At 38.2% G+C, this 17,289-nt stretch overlaps 1 protein-coding gene across 2 annotated transcripts in view; it reads left to right on the forward strand.

The window, feature by feature from the left end:
• pip5k1bb (phosphatidylinositol-4-phosphate 5-kinase, type I, beta b) overlaps positions 1-17,289 on the forward strand; it is a 60,829-nt gene that overhangs the window by 9,930 nt on the left and 33,610 nt on the right. For both annotated transcript variants that reach the window (XM_017685022.2, XM_017685021.2), the window contains exons 2-3: positions 15,831-15,938; positions 16,144-16,212. In XM_017685022.2, coding sequence (XP_017540511.1) covers positions 16,144-16,212 — 69 coding nt within the window. In that variant the 5' untranslated portion in view covers positions 15,831-15,938. The remainder of the gene's footprint in view (positions 1-15,830; positions 15,939-16,143; positions 16,213-17,289) is intronic.

The following is a 17,289-nucleotide window of genomic DNA, read 5'->3' on the forward strand; positions in this document are numbered from 1 at the left end:
AGGAAATGTATATTCTTTGATGTTGTTAGTGAAATCTAAAGATATATATCTGCGTAGTAACCAGTAGCCAGTTAGATACAGCTTTTAGTATTTAGTGTGTCCACTCTTTGCCTTTTTACAGCTTCTATTATTTCAGGCGTCACTTTCAGCTTTTCATAGAAATCTGCAGGGTTATTTTTCCACACCTCCAAAGTTCAGTCTTAGAAGTTGGTTGCATTTTCTTCTTCTCATGATCCGTATAATCCTAAACACATTCAACAATGTTGTGGTCCTGACTCTGGGGTGGCTAGTCTATTGTTTTGAGAACACCAGCAGTTTCTGTGTTTGAATTCTTCTTTTGACTGGACGTTAAATAAATAAAGGTGGTGTCAGATGTTTGTAGAGTGCTGAACATTTGTATTAGCTCTAGTTGTTACGCTTTGTTTTTACTTCAGTTCCTTTCCTTGTGCCACGTGTACCTTTTGAAGGTGTTATGATTCTTTTATAGGTTTGACACTCCACTTTTGAGAAGTCAAACATTATTACTGATTGGTTTGTTGACTCAGGGTTGGGACAAACAATGAAGTGCTGATATCCTCTCCGTTTGCTGATTCATGCTCACCTCACGTTTCCACATTTAAGTCTTTCTGCTCTTTGAGCCATTACTCTTTTCATATATTCATTGCCTGTATTAAAGGCAAATATCTAGAATTGTAGGTTCTAGGTGGAACAATGCTGCATGGAGCAGCTTTATGAATGCAGTTATTGTTGTTTAGGCCTAATTTGGGACTCTGTTGTACCACCAGTAGGGATTTTCTGTTGAAAGTGCTTTGAAATGTCGGTAAAACTGTCCCTTTCTTATGTAATGCCTGTGACACTGTTTGATCTGGGAAACCATGTTCTTTCTCACATCATACAAAGACAACAGATGGAAGCAGTTCAAAAAAAGAGATGGGCTACATTTACATGTTGAACAGAGATAGATGTACCGTTCCGAACACAATACTGCCCTCTGGGCACAGATTAAACCTCGGCCTGTACTAAAAAAAGGGTTTCAGTGGAGCATTTTCATGGTGATGTAGCCTCTGAATAGACATAAAGAACATGACGCCATTATGGAATATGCTCGTCTGTTTGAGAGCCAACCAGGAAGGAAAAGAAATACTATTGGGCCTGAACAGAGGGCAGATGATGAGCCTATTGTAGACCTCGCCCTCAGCCCCCCTGTGTGTCTGGACCATATATCTTTAAACGTCCGCGCGGAACTGTGAACGCTACCTGTTTTGAGCCTCATTGGAGATTGTTCTTGCAGTTAATGTGGACACTAACGTTCACGTCATTGGTTGCATAACATTAATAGAACCTAAACATGCGTATATCCGGCCTTTTTCATCTTCGGGGAAAATAGCTTTAATTGTGTCCAGTAGCAACATCTCCCAAGTGGACTAGAGGCTTCCTGGAAATGCTCCGATTGTTGTAGGCTTTTCCAGGTGGCCATTAGTCTTGCTCATTAGTTGCCTTGGAGAATGATAGACTCATAAATAAATATTTCTAAAAATGGATGGATTTTCTCTAGACTGAAAAGGTTCTTCACATTGATACATCTCAGTCACAAAAAAAGGATCTTTAAGGACCCATTTTAGTATCTTTAGTTTTAAGAATATGGTCTCCATCCACAGGACATCTTGAATCCTTTACACCAACAATCCTTTGTCCAGATGCCAGTACCTTCTCATATACAAGAAGCAAAGCTTAACTGTAATCTATTCTGCGTGCACATGACCACTGAAGCACATCACATGGTTGTCAAACTATGTAGTGTGATGTGAGAGTTTTTTATTCTGTGCCATAACACTTCATCCTGCAGTGGCAAAAGTGCCATAGCTCTTAAAGCATAATGGCACTTCAGTGGCTGTTTGATCAAAGCAGACCCTTGGAGGACCCTTGAGATCTTGGTTCCATTGCTTTGTAAATAGTTCCCTGCTCCATTACCTTTTGTCTTTTGTCCATTTGCCCATTTTACTGGTTCCATACTGCTCATATCACTGCAGAAGTGAGTCAGTAACAGTGCCTTTGCTCACTGCTCCACAGATCAACAGTAGTGGGACGAGAAAGAACAGAAGAAGGCCTGTTATCTCTGAGCGGGAGTTCAGCCCAAATGTGAAAAGGCATGTGAAGACCAGTGCAAGTAGCAACAGCAAAATGAAACCCTTGACCTTAGCACTAAATTTACTTGATTGATTCATATGTACACATCATTTCACAGCACAGTTCAGTCTTTTGGACTACTTTTAACAATAATTGTGTTGATAATATATTTAGTCTACTAACTGTTGCTGTATTCATGACAACTGAGGGTACAGACCTTTCAAACTCTGAGCTTCCAGCTTCCCACTTCAAAGCGTTCATGCAGCAGTTTGAAGGCAGGAAAGCTGGACAGTAATCTAGCTAGGGCTGCACGACGATATCGGAATCATAGTGGTGTCAGCAGATATTTAGTTTAAAAAATCGGCATTGGACAGATTTTTAAATTTGACCAATATTTTGAACAGATATTTGATGGTGATTTGAGTATTTAATGTACTCAGAGCAACTACAAACAAATATTGTATCCAATTATCCTTCTGAATTTAGTGAGCAGATCAGAGGGACAGTGAAGGTGGAGTAGTTTGGAGATAAAGCCAGAGAGGTCAGGTTGAGATGGTTTGGACATTGGCAAAGAATGTTGGAGATGGAGCTGCCGGGTAGAAGGAGAAGAGGTAGACCTCAGAGAAGGTTTATGGATGTAGTGAAGGTGGACATGGAGATGGTTGGTGTGAAAGTAGAGGAGGCAGTGGATAGGGCAAGATGGAGGCAGATGATCCGCTGTGGCGACCCCTAAAGGGAGCAGCCGAAAGAAGAAGATCCTACTGAATTTAGTGATGTGATATACACAAATAGCATATCATACACGAACATTGGCTCAGAGGTCTGCCCAAAAAGCTTAAACCCCCTTTATTGCTTCCTGTTCAATGGGCGCTTCCTTATTGACCTGACATTGTAGAATTGTGACTCAGAGGAGTCGGAGCTCTAGAGAAACTGACTCTCTTTGTAGGAATTACAAGTTGGATAACTATCCAAATGGATCTTCCTACTTTGAAGTCTAAAACTTCACAATTCCCACTTGTTCATGAATGTAGCATAAGTACGACCCAACTGTCTTACTCTCCAATATAAGAGTGCTCATCTGGGACCGTGATCATTTTAGAACTCTAAAAAACGTAAGAAAGATACATTAAAAGGTGCCTGAAATTGGCTTTATGATTAGAACACATCCAGCTCACCTGCTTATGATGCATTACAGTGTCTTAAATCACAGTTTTTTTACTGCACAAGTCCTGGAGGACAGCAAATGGTAAATGTCAGACAGGCAAATTTAAAAGAGCCCTTTTTAAACATCTTTGCAAGTCTGTTCTGGTAGCTTATTTGTGTTTTTCTTTCTTTTTGTGCATTTTAAGCAGACATGCACATATTTTTACTGCTTTTTTCAGTCTTCTTTCTCTCTCCTCTCCACCTCTTCCCCCTCATCTCTCCTAGTTCTACTTCTTTGTTTCCGCTTTCTAATTCCCCTTCCATCTCCCTTTCTTCCTCACCTGTTTTCCTGTCCCTCCTCTTTCTTCTCCTGTCTTCCCTTTTTCCTCTTTTTTTCCACTTTCCCCCTCCACCCTTCAGACTCTCCTCCTCTCTCCTCTTCCTCTTTTCCCTTTCCGTTACCACTTCTTCCTCAACCGTTTCCCTCTCCTTCTCTTTCCTTTCCTTTTCTTTCCTGCTCTTTTCCCTGATCACTTCCTTATCTCTCCGTTTTTTCTTTCCTCCTCTTTCTGCTCTCGTTTTGCTTCTCTCCTGTTTCTCACCTTTCTCATGTCTCTCTCGTATCTTCTCTATACCTACTTCCCCATCTGCCCCCACTCTTTCCTCTCATCTGTCTTTCTCTCTCCCTCATCCTCTCCTTTCCTTCCTCTCATTTAGTCTTTCCTGTCCCCTCTTCCTTATCTCTCCCTATTCATTCTTTCTTTCTTTTCTCTCCTCTCTGCTGTCTCTCTCTCTCTCTCTCTCTGTCTGTCTGTCTCTCTCTCTCTCTCTCTGCTGCCCTTGCCTCTAGTCACTTGGCCTGCAGGCTTTGTCCTAATCAGCCTCCTCACGCTGCTCGCCGCATGCAGAGTGGGACCCGCCTAGAATAGTAAACAGACTTAAACAGCCACAGCACCCTCTCTCTTTCTCTCTGCTGTTTTTCTTCTTCTCCTTCCTCCTTATCTCTCACGCCATCCTCCTCACGCCCTGGCCAGCGTATCAGAGAGCACTGGCCAGCCTCCAGTCCTGAAACTTTTTCTGAATGCCTCATAATTCTCTAATAGTTGCTCATGAGGTGTGTGCTCATGTCCATTAGGTGTGTGCTCGAGTCCACCCCAAACAGGCAGTGCTCTGCGGAGGCTAAAATTAGCCTCAATGGCCGTTTTTGTCTCCTGTGGTGACATGTGCTACTGATAGTTTCCAATGCACAGTGGATTTGCATTTGTGAACATGCTTGCGTCACACAGAAGGTTTAACTCCAAAATCTGAAATTACGCTGAAGAAAGGCAAAGTGTGCCATACTGGCTTTGAGGACTGAAGCATAACTAGTACTGTGTGTCTGGAAGGATTCACCCTGTCACCGTTAGTTTAGTGGATACATATAATTTGGTCAAAAAAAAAAAAGATATACAACATAAAATACTGAATATTGTATCATTGTATTGTGACTAGCCTGTTAGCTTGTGCCTCATGTGTTAACATGGGGCTAACATATGATGTTGGCAAGAAAAAGGAGTGACCTAAAAACACCTTGGAATGGAAATGCTCTTTATTACACAGCTTGTGCGCACTTACAGCATGTAGCTCTTAATGCTTGGGGGCTAGCTATGAGATGAGGGGAACAAGCGGGGGGTTATCCACAGCTGCCATTGTACCACTGAGGTTAAACATGATATAACACCAAAAACCACGGCACATAACACATTTGACACAACTTTTGTTTAAAATGTTGAATTATCGACAACAATGTAAAAACATTAACATATTAGTATCAGGGAAATCTTCAGCCACAATTGAGACAACAGTGTAACAGTGTACAACCTATTGAATGAAATAATAAATATTGTGAATCGTAACACCCCTACAAGTTTCCCTTCACCTCGAATGTAGTCAAGACACAGGGCAGGTTTGGTGTTCGAATTTTGCTTCATTTTTGCACTGGAGCAATAAAGCTAATGTAGCTAACTAGTAATAGATGGTTATACCTCGCCTTTTAGCTACATTAGCTTTGTCGATGCAGTGCAAAACTGAGGCAAACTTCGACCACCAAACTTATCTTGTGTCTTGACTACATTTGAGGTAAAGAGAAACTTGCAGGGGTGTTCAAAGTTTGTCTCAGTTTTGCACTGGATCGACAAAGCTAATGTAGCTAACAAGTAATAGACAGTTATACCTCACCAGTTAGCATCATGCAAACTGCAATGCTAATCATCATTTACTTACCTAAATTATCAAGTTGTTAAGTAATTTCAAATAAAACTCGCTGATGTGGAATCTGGCACTGATTGCTATACTGCTATCTATAAATACTGACAAAACTACACAGCATAGCTAAAAAGCAACAGTAGCAGTGGCCATCTTGTAGCCTGAATTGTGTATATAATTTTTTCTATTTTAGATAACATCATATTTTGTCAGAAGCAAACTTCAGATAACAAATGTGTCTTGGTCGATCATGGTATCATTGAGGTAAGGATTAAAAATGTGTAAATTTGACTTTTTGCCGAGTAATTCATTTAGTGTATTTAGCCAGGATATGGCTAACTTATTCCAATTCATAGCACTAGTTTAAGCAGTTTTCTTGTCAAAGATGTATCTAACAAAATAACTTTTTTTTTTTCATTTAACAACTTATTATATGCTCAGTACTAACAGTTTCCATCAGTTTGCAACACTAGGCCCTGTTAAAGCCCCATGGCATGTTTGAAATGGGAGCCTCCTAAAAGTGTTTCATAACACAATATACTATTACGGCCTTTGGCGAGAAAACTTTTTATACAGGATGGTAAACCCTTTTCACAATCAGTGTCATTGTGTCCAATTAGCGCACTGAAGATTGAGCCTCCAGCTATGAACAAAGAGTGTGCCCATGTTGGCCTGCTGAGCTGGAGACCAGGTCTTCATCCTGTGCCATAGCTTTAAGCCCTCAATTAGTGTGGGACGAGTATAAAACTTCAGGCTTCACGCTTCAGTGGTAATGTGGAAGTATTAAGAACATCAACGTGATTAAGATTAAATCCTGAATAGTTGTTCCAGTAAACTGGTCATCACCAGGATGTTTCTTGGCACTATAAATTCCCTTTATTACTCATTTTTTTATGGACACTCATATGCACCAATACACTCTCATTCTTAGTGCTCATGTTACGTTTACTGCAAGAACTTTAACGGAATTCCTTGGTATACAGGTGTTTGTTCACAGAGAGATGACTGCTGGATGAAAAACATCATTGGTTACTTTTTTCATGCAAAGTAATCTGATAACTGCAGAAAAAAGATTTTGGCAGTAATTCATAATTTCATGGCTGCACGTAATGCCAGGGTTAAGCAAAGTACTTTAAAAAAGTAGTGATGGCTGAAAACGGAATACATTGTCCTAAATGTATTCAGTAATATATTCTGTTACAACAGATACAAAAGTGACATATCCAGAATCTATTTAGAATATAGACTTCATATTGATAGAGCACATGGAAAAATATTTCTTTCTTTACTCAATTCATGCATTCAAAAGACCTCAGTAACACTGAGATTAATAACTGACCATCACTTTGGTTTATCGGTCTACTCAGGCTTTAGCAGAGCTCAGTAACACTGAGATTAATAACTGGCCCATCACTTTGGTTTATTGGTCTACTCAGGCTTTAGCAGGAACCTTAGTGTTTGTAAAGAAGCTGTTAATTTTGGTCCTCTTAGAAATCATCTAATGAGTGTGTTTGCTACATGCCATACACTGATTCTAAAATAGTTCATAAACAAGCATTGATAGTGTTTCTTTTGATGATTTTGATGAAGTACTATAAAAGCATTCTAAATATTTATTGCTTCTAAAGCTCTTCTCCATCTGGTCGTTTTTGTAGACAAGTGGGGACATGGGCCCTTTGGGCACCTTTTTTTTAAGAGTCACACATGCCACAGGGCCATGTGTAAATACTAGAAGCCTATCAGACATAACAAACAGAGATTGTTTGTGCCAAAACTGTTGAAATGTACTCTATAATCAGACACTTCAATCTGTCAGTGTTAGAAGACTCTTTCCAAAAGGATCAGGTGTTTTGTTTTAGGCAGCTCTTAAAAGGAAACACATGAAGGAAAGGATGAACAGCATGCCTTACAAGGACTAAACAGCTCCTGATGGACTGTGGACCTTTTTCAGGCTGATAAGGCATTAATGCTATCATCATGCGCGCAGTAGACCTAAATCTTAGATGGTCCTCAGTGCTCCTGTATATTGCTCCAGCAGATTACCTGTTATTCAGTATAGGATTTTATCACAGGAATTTACAGCTCCTCTCAGTATGATGCCAGGGCAGGGCAGGGTTAAGAGCTAAACTCAGGGCCATGGCAGCAATGAGGAAAAGCAGAAAAAGCAGTAAGGCCAAAGGCAGTAGGTGATTGGTCAAAATTCACACGTGTCCAACATGAGGGCTGAAGTGGTAACTTTCCTGTTATCAGTATGGATAACATAACAACTGAGGCACCGCCATCCAGCTGACCATCAGGCTGCCTGATAACAAAACACGTTAACCCTTAGAAGCCTAGACTTATTATTGCTGTTTGACTTACATTACAGAATGATTCATATTTAATGAATCTTGTTTAGTTCCTTAATGATATGTATTTACATTCTGTATCAACAGGTTAGGTCAGCACTTCTGTTCATTAGTTATGGTGTCAAAAATGACCAAAAGTAGTTTTCTTTCCATAAAACTAGACTCTTTTTACAATAGAGATGGACAATATGGCAAAAAAACAGAATATTGTAATATATCAAGAAATTTCCACAATAAAACGAAATGTCATGATGTTTATTTTTCTACATTTAAATTAAAAAATCCTATAAAAACTGTGAATACAGTGATTTCTATTCAATATTTGGCATACTGTGTTGCACTAAATATAGGTTAAGTTACCCTTATTAGTCCCACAATGTAGAAATTTCACCTCCGCATTTAACTCTTCCGCAAAGTGAAACAGCACATATACACTAGTGAGCACACACACACACACACACACACACACACACACACACACACACACACACACACTAGGGGACAGTGAGCACACTTGCCTAGAGTGGTGGGCAGCCCTATCCACAGCGCACAGGGAGATGTTGGGGGTAGGTGCCTTGCGCCGGTTACCTAACCTCCAGCCCAGTTCCCTAACCTCCAGTCCCATCTAGTTAAATTGGACTTATTATGCTCTCTATATGATGAAACAGGCAGATGTTCTACATATATTGATGATATGCACAATCAGAAAAGCATTATGAAATAATTTATCTCGATAACAATATGTATTGCATATGGTATCATAGTAAAACATCTTATAATTACAAACACAAATATAGTACAAATTGAACATTTTATAATTTGCACTTGACAGTTTCTCTGCTTATTTAAAAAGACCCTGAGTTAGAAATCATTTAATAAAACATGTTTTCGCTGTTGGAATGAAATATCTAGGGTTAGGGTTAAAATATCGATTTTTGTATCTCCCAAAAATCAATCAAAAACATTCTTAACTTTCAGTGAAAGTTATTGTAAAAAGATTTTATTCAAAGTAATATTAGACCATATCTATTGGTCCATTTGACAAAAAAATTGGCTGTGGGCAGCTAGCCTTTTCAAATTATGTAAAAACAAACTGCTTTTAAATGAGACCTTAAATGAAATAATGCACATTATCTCTTGTCAGCTCAGTCTTCAGTTCTCTTCCCCTCTCTCTCTCTGCCTGCTACTCTGTTTACAGACATTGCTCCTGAGCTCATAGCAACCACAGAGAGACAGGACAGATAGAAAAGTGTTATGATGATAAAGAGACAAGTGTTCTCAACAGTCCCCTCCTAGTCTCTGGCATAGCATCTCAGAGACATAGTCCCTAAAAGCCATAGAGAGGGATCATCTCCAGGCCACCTTTCAGTGCTGCAACAGAGGATTTTAAATGTCAGCATTGTAAGAAGACTACCAATGTGTCCTACATGTGTAGTTACACCTCTACTGTATTAGAGCAGAGGTGGGTAGTAAGTAGTACATTTATTAAGCTCTGTGTACATATTAAAATATTTTGAGCATTGTCAAATGATAATATTTTTACTTCTATTTGTGAGGAAAAGAAAACTATTTATTCCTCAGTTCCATTTCAGTCTGTGACATTTGGCTCCTGTTGGTTCCGTTCTGCCATATTCTGATATTTCTCCAGCAGGACAGCTTTGCTTTTGCACCTCTTACTTGCTTTGGCCTTTAATTTTAGAACGAAAGGATCCCAAATATAGAAGAACAGACCTTAACAAACTTCAGTTTGTATGTTGATCAATGCTATATGCACTAAGAAGTTGCTCTGCAGTTCTATGAAGTAGAGTTGGCTCTATTTCATTAGTAAACTTGGCTTTGTTTCACTAGTGAAGTTTATGTTTCATTTGAAATGTTGGTTCTGTTTCACTAGTAAAAGTTGTTTTATTTCATTAGTAACGTTGGTTCTATTTCATTAGTAAAGTTGGTTCTATTTCACTTGTAAAAGTTGCTTTATTTCATTAGTAACGTTGGCTCTATTTCATAAGTAAAGTCTGCCCTATTTCATTAGTAAAGTTGCCCCATTTCTTTGGTAAAGGTGGCTCTATTTCATTAGTAAAGTTACCCCCATTTCATTAGTGAAGTTGCCCCAATTTTATTAGTAAATTTGGCTCTATTTCATTAATAAAGTTGCCCCTATTTCGTTAATATAGTTGGCTCAATTTCATTAGGAAAGTTGGCTCTGTTTCATGAGAAAAGTTTATTCTATTTCATTAGTAAAGTTGGCTCTATTTCATTAGTAAAGTTGGCTCTATTTCATTAGTAAAGTTACCCCTATTTCATTAGTGAAGTTGCCCCAATTTTATTAGTAAATTTGGCTCTATTTCATTAATAAAGTTGCCCCTATTTCATTAGTAAAGTTGGATCTAATTTCATTAGTAAAGTTGGCTCTGTTTCATTAATAAAATTTGCTCTGTTTTAATAGTAAAGTTGAGTCTTTTTTAATATTAGAGTTTTTTTATTTGACTAATAAAAGTGGTTCTATTTCACTAGTAAATTAGTTATATTTCTTTAGTAAAGTTGATTCTGCTTCACTCGTAAAGGTGTTTCTATTTTATTAGAAACATTTATTCTATGTTATTAGTAAAGTTGATTCTGTTTCATCAGTACAGTTGGTTCTATTTCTTGAGTAAAGTTTTACTCCATTACTAATGTTGGTTCTATTACGGTAATAAAACTTGTTCTATTTGACTAGGAAAGTTGATTCTATTTGACTGCTTCACCAGTTTCCTGATGGATACTGTCAAAAGGCTGTTTTCTCCATAATCAGTTCTTGTCTTGACCCTTTGTCTTCTATCAGCTCTTCTAGAGTGTATGCATGTTTGGCTTGAATGTGGTTGTACATGTGCTGGAGTGGATTGCAGGAGGTCTCTTGTCTTGTCCAGACAGACGATGCCTCAGGCAAAGATCAGGGTGGAATGTAACATTATTACAGATGCATGCATCACACACATGGTTAGATCTTCAGAGAAGTCCACTTAGTAACTTCAAAGACATACCACTTTAACATTTATTTCCACGGACACTTGGACATCTTGTCTTTGACGTCAGTTTAAATTCTCTGTTTGTCCTGTCAGTACACTTTGCTCAGTAGGTGAGATTAAAAACATTTTCAGTATCTGAACATACTGTAAAATAGCAAACGGAAAAGAACATGTTCATCAGCACATAGTATGCTCAGTAAAATGAAGTTCATGTTGATAGATGACTCGCAGCCTCCCTCTGACATTTTCAGGAGCAAAAGGCCATAGGTGAGTGTTTGGATGTGTTGAGAATGGATCAGAAGCCAGGTTGATATTGCAGTGTGTCAATTTTACCAACTGACCAAGGAAGTAGTTAATTAGAAATAAGCTATCAAGAGAAATAACCTTGTTCTAAAGCAATATTTCAGTTATCAGTGAAAAAAATCTAATTGCACTCCAAATGTAGTCGATTGGCCAAAAGGTTTGGCATTTGAAGTTTGCTCTTTTAGTTTTTACACTGGAGCTACAAGGCTAACATAACTAGTAAGTAGTGGAATCCTATGTATTGGCAATTAGCATTGTGCAAGCTACATTTTTAAGTTATATCAAATTAAGATTAAGAGATACTGTTTTGATCCCACAACCGGGGAAATTCCATCTCCGCATTTAACCCATCCATGCAAGTGAAACACCACATACACACTAGTGAACACACACACACACTAGGGGGCAGTGAGCAGCCCTATCCACGGCGCCCGGGGAGCAATTGGGGGTTAGGTGTCTTGCTCAAGGACACCTCAGTCATGGACTGTCGGCGCTGGGGATCGAACCGGCAACCTTCCGGTCACAGGGCCAGATCCCTAACCTCCAGCCCACGACTGCCCCATAGACTTGCTTATGTCATTTCTAATACCTAATGACACACTGTTATTTATAACAATGGATAAAAGTGCGTTACACAGCTAAAACAGTAATAGCAACCATCCTAAATTTAAAATTTCACCCTCATTTTCATCCATTTCTCCATATAACTGTATGTCATATGAGCATAAGACACCGCATGTCTTGACTAATCAGCTACATTTACAGTGTAAATTTTAGTTTTCGTAATAGAAGCTTTCATTTGCCTTTCTGAAGTTGCTGATGTGACTCATGGCCCCTGTGATTTGCATGTGGTAATAGTTGGGGATAATTACTTGGAAGTCAGTAATTGAGTGAGTGTGTGTATGTGGAAAGGTAGGCCTCGTGGTCCTGTGAGGAGGATTATGTAACGGAGGTGGCAGGAGGTCTTGGCCACATTCACATGCAGGTGCTGAAGATTCTGCACATTGAGCAGCCAGTGGTCAGGAGAAAACAGCCACTCCTCTCTTTTCACTTTCTAATACTCGCTCTCTTTCAGAACCATAATCAGAATGCATTCTTGTCCACTGAATTTTGTATGAAATGGAACTTTATCTTTAGCACTGGCACTCACATACAGAAGAAAACCTTGTAACTTATTTTGACAAACAGGCTGGCCTATTTGGTCCAAAATGTGTTAACTTGCGTTAAAATAATAGATTTTTTGAAGACAACAACAATAAAAAAAAAACCTACATAAAACACTCCAAACTTTTTAAAATTGAAGTCTAATGTAATGTTGTTGAATTTTAATTAAATAATTCAATTCACTTCAATTCAACTTTATTGTCATTATACAATACAGAGTAGTACAGTATAACAAAACACTATCAGGCTACTTTTCCAGTGCAGTAATAAAAAATAAATAGCAAACAGTGCAAAGACAAAAGACAGTAAAAGACAAGACAAAATGTGCATAGTCAGTAAGTACAAGTATCAAACGTAGACATAGTGTGTATAGACAAAGGTTATAACAGGTATATTGGACATATAGACAGTTAGTGCATAGTCAGATATTCAAGTGTATCAGATATATAGACAGAAATGTGCTGGTGAATTGCAGTACAGTAAAGTAAATGCAGAAGTACTAGTGGTGCAAAAGTAGATGTAAACAGTAATCTGTATATAAAGTGTACAGTGCAGGTAGAGAGTAGCAGCATGATGTTCAGTTAACATCTTAAATATACAGTTACAGTATAAATATATAAATATACTTGAAGTAAGGCTTAGTTAGAGATGAAGTGCACAGCATACCGTCCTCTGAGCTAGTGGAGCTCAGTCTGTAGTGTGCTGGGTGATCAGGCTGATCAGTAACAGACTGTTGTGTTGTTAAATGATGTATTATAATTTTAATCCACTTTCAATTCACACATTTTTCTTTTGCTGAACCAGTAGGTGAAGTCAATCGTCTCAGCTTTATAGAATCAGTATATTTTCACATAAATTATCTTTCACATATACACCAATCAGCCATAACATTAAAATCACCTCCTTGTTTCTACACTCATTGTCCATTTTATCAGCTCCGCTTACTATATAGGTGCACTTTGTAGTTCTATAATTATGTGTGTGCTGGTATGAGTGGATCAGACACAGCAGTGATTGTAGTCTTTTTCTCACTTTTCTCTTATTTGTCCTTTCCCCTTATTCCCTCCTGTTCTCTCTCTCATGCTACCTTTCCTTTCTTTTCCTATCAAACTCTCTCTCTCTCTCTCTCTCTCTCTCTTTCCCTTCTGTTTCTGCCATCCCCCTCCCTCATGCCCTCTCTCTGAGCGTGGCTAGTATAAACAGTATGACGCACACACAGACATTAATGCAGTAAAAGCTGGGGCTGACTCTCTGGCTGCCTTGAGGCCTGAATAAGGTGTGCAGCGTGTTTATGCCTGAGCCCCGAAAGGCCATTATCCTTCATTCACACTCTTCCACAGTGCCTGCTCTTTCTCCACTGCCTTTAAGAGCAGCTGCTAAATCACAGCAGCTACTGCAGGCTGAAGAATGAAGAATGATCTTCACTGTACATGAGCACTCACACGCACGCACACTACTGTTCAGCCGTTTGGGATTACTTGTCATATCAATGAATTATTTCAATGTGTGTACAATAAAAATGACAAAATTTACATACAATGTAAATATTGTAAGCTAGACACCAGACCTCTAAATGTTTTGTACAATATAAATATTGTTGGACTAACAAGGACTTATTAATCAATAAGTAATAGGTATGTGCAGACATGGCATTTGTTGTCCGATGCTGACATCTAATATTTCTGCTGGTGCCAACACATTAACATTTATAAAATCTAGAATTGGGACCACTTTGATTAGCTTGTAAAAATTGTAAAAATGTCTTGATGGTTATATGTACAGTAAAAAGAATGAAATGCTGAGGTTTAAGCACCATTGCCCAACAACGGCTAAACATTGCTTTTCTGAAGTACAGTAAATATGTCATCCAGCATCGATTTGAAATATCCAATTAAACATCTGTCCAATGTTGATAATTCTTTGTAAGTAACTGTCTGCCAAAACAGATGTGAATCAGAAATCTTCATGTTGCTGTGATGAGTTATTTACACTGGGATTATTAGTCTTTTTTATAATTATTTTTATAATGTTGTGTTATCTGCTTTGAATTTTGATTATCGTTTTGGCAGTACAAGGCATTGTGGATATTATGTAACTTCATAAATTCATATTTTACAGCTTTCTCTGTCATTTTAGAATATTTCATAGCTCCGCTCAGAAATCTAATCTAATATGTCTTTTTTACAACTTTCTAACTTTCTATATCTATGAAGTTAAACAGCATTAGCATATTAGCATCAATACTATCATTTTATACGTTTAACCACAACGAACTTGCTTTATATCCTTGAAAACATTGATTCCAAATAGGGATGCACAATAAGATGATGTTTCTCTTTTAACATTTGTGTGGTTTTATGTACCGTAATGTACTGAATGGTGTGTTTTGAAACTGTATGTTGGCATACTACATCAAATTCTTTAGATTTTCATAAAAAGATAAGGTCATATTTCTGTGATACAGGCCTTTTAAAAACATGTCAGCATTACATGGGGGCTTAGGTTTGGCTGACATTGCAAATCGATGTTTGATGATGTGTTTATTGTAGAGCAGAAAGTTGAAAAACATTAGCATTTTATTCAATTTACTGTATTTATAAAGTTTTGAAAAACTGCTACTTCAAGTAGAAAGTGTTGCTCTCAACATTTTATAAATGTCCGTATTTCTGCATCAGCAGTTAAGTCCATGAAAATTGTCAGATATCGGCATCGGTCCACAATTCCCATATCGATTCGTCCTTCGTTCCAGACGGCCGAGTTCATGATTCCAAACCTTTGGTCGTAACATATACACAGGCTTAGCACCTTCCATTTGATTCTGTAGCTGTAATAGATTTGGTGCAGCTCTGCCACCAAGGTGAAGATGGAAATTATTTCATAAGGTGTAATAAATCATATGCCTTGCTGACTCATGGCTCCGTCACCGCTTAATTCCTCGGCTTGGCTGTGAGGAATAGAGCGGCCTTGAATGCTCTAAGGCTATATCGAGTGCGCTGTGACGGAAAGCTCTGTGCCATTCAGAGTGTTCAGTACCAGTGAAAAGGATCCAGTGTTTAGACAGCTGCTGTTGTGCGAGCACTGGAGGTGATAAACACAAGCTCACACTGGCCTTTGTGCACTGACACAGTGAAGTGGACACATTTTCCTCCCAAATCAGTCAGGTGATGAGGTGACAGAGGAGGAAGTACACAGCATGAAGAACGCCCAAAATGCAAATGAAACGAGATTGGTTGTCTTCTGTTTTCCCTGAGTTTGCAGTTGCTATTGTTGTTGAGGTTAATTTGATTGGGCTACTTGTGCAAATATCTTTTCAGAGATATCCCTTAGGTTAAACACTGAAAGTCAGTTTATTGTTTGCTTATTTTTTAGAAAGATGGCCATATTATTTCTCTTGAGGGTCTCGGTTTCTAACAAAATCAAGCTATGATTATCTTTAAGGTCATAAATCTTGGTTACTTTATTTCAGTTTGGCCTTTCTTTTTTTCTCTTTGAACTGCAGGATCTCCAGTAGACTCTCTGAAGCCTCATCTGCTAACTGGTCCACATGACTGAGCAATGCAGCAGCCGTGAGCAGCAGAACAACACCTGTGTTCTTCGTTAAAACAAGGTGCGACTAAAATTAGCGCATATCAGTTTGAGAAACTGAGTTAAAGCTACAATCAAAAAGATTTTACAGGCAAATCTGGGCCTAACAAATGATTAAACATGGTGTCATTTCTGTTCAATATTTAATTATAGTACATGCTTTAATTCTGTTAGCGTGTCTGAGTGTCTCTTTACTTGCTTTGTCCTCTCCTTTGTCTTCCCAAAAGATGTCATCAGCAACTGAAAATGGAGTTGGAGGGTCTAGCAATAACAGCAGAGAGAAAACCTACAAAAAGGTAAATGTTTTGAAAAGAGCTGTCACTCTGTTTCCTTCACTCCTGCTGTCACCATCAAGGGGAAAGTTGAATCCACGGAAAGTATTCATCCCCCATACCTTCTAGCTTGATGATAAGCTCTTTGTGTTTTAATTGGTTGGACTGCTTTGAACTTTGATATTTTATGATGTGATAAAATCTTTTATTTGGGGCTGCTTGACCTACAATTATGCTGCTTTGTGACTTCCATGACTTTTGTGCATAGATCAGATAACGCTGACTCTATTATTAACATGTAAACACCAGGCCACAGTACCTTGGTGCACTAACTACGATGCCTTTATTGAGGAGGATTAGTGACATTCAGTGATACTGAACACTAGGAACATTTGATGTCAGTGCCAGTCTCTATGAGTATTTAGGGCCAAAACTCTATTTATTTGCTGAGTGTAACATATTGAAAAAAACAAAGCTGTGCCATTACTTTTGCGCAAGCCAGATTTTATGTTTTATTTTTCCAATATGTTAAATTTAGCAAATTAACATTAATTGTACATTAAACTGCACAGAAGTGTCTTCTCTGTAGAGGATGTTTTAACTTATTTACACTTGGGAAGATCAACAAAGTGTATTTTGACCTGGAGCACCCAAACTTTTGCATATGACTGCCGGATAGCTGACCCTCATGTGTCGTTTCTCCCTCTGATTTTGATCTAACAGCATGAAAAAAGATTTTTTTCAGAGATGGACCATTGCATTATACGAGAAGCTGCTAAAACATCTCAATCCAAGAGCCACGTCCATCAATTCCCAGTTATAAAATTATAGTAAAATATCTATAATCTATAAACTATATAGCTTAGCACATCTGTAAGCTTAATGTAAATAACACTGTTTTAGTTTTCATTGCGAGTTGCCATTTTAGTATGTCATTTTGGAAATCTCGCAATATATATACAAGGTCTGAATCATTGTGAGTGAGGGCAAAAATTACCCCTTAAAAAGTTAATTAAATTAATTAATAATAAATACAGAAAAGGGAACAGTTTTCATGCACCGCTACAAAATCAGATATCTCATATTGTAATGCATCAATGT

This window comes from Pygocentrus nattereri, chromosome 28 (genome assembly GCF_015220715.1).
Source record: "Pygocentrus nattereri isolate fPygNat1 chromosome 28, fPygNat1.pri, whole genome shotgun sequence".
Taxonomy (NCBI): domain Eukaryota; kingdom Metazoa; phylum Chordata; class Actinopteri; order Characiformes; family Serrasalmidae; genus Pygocentrus; species Pygocentrus nattereri.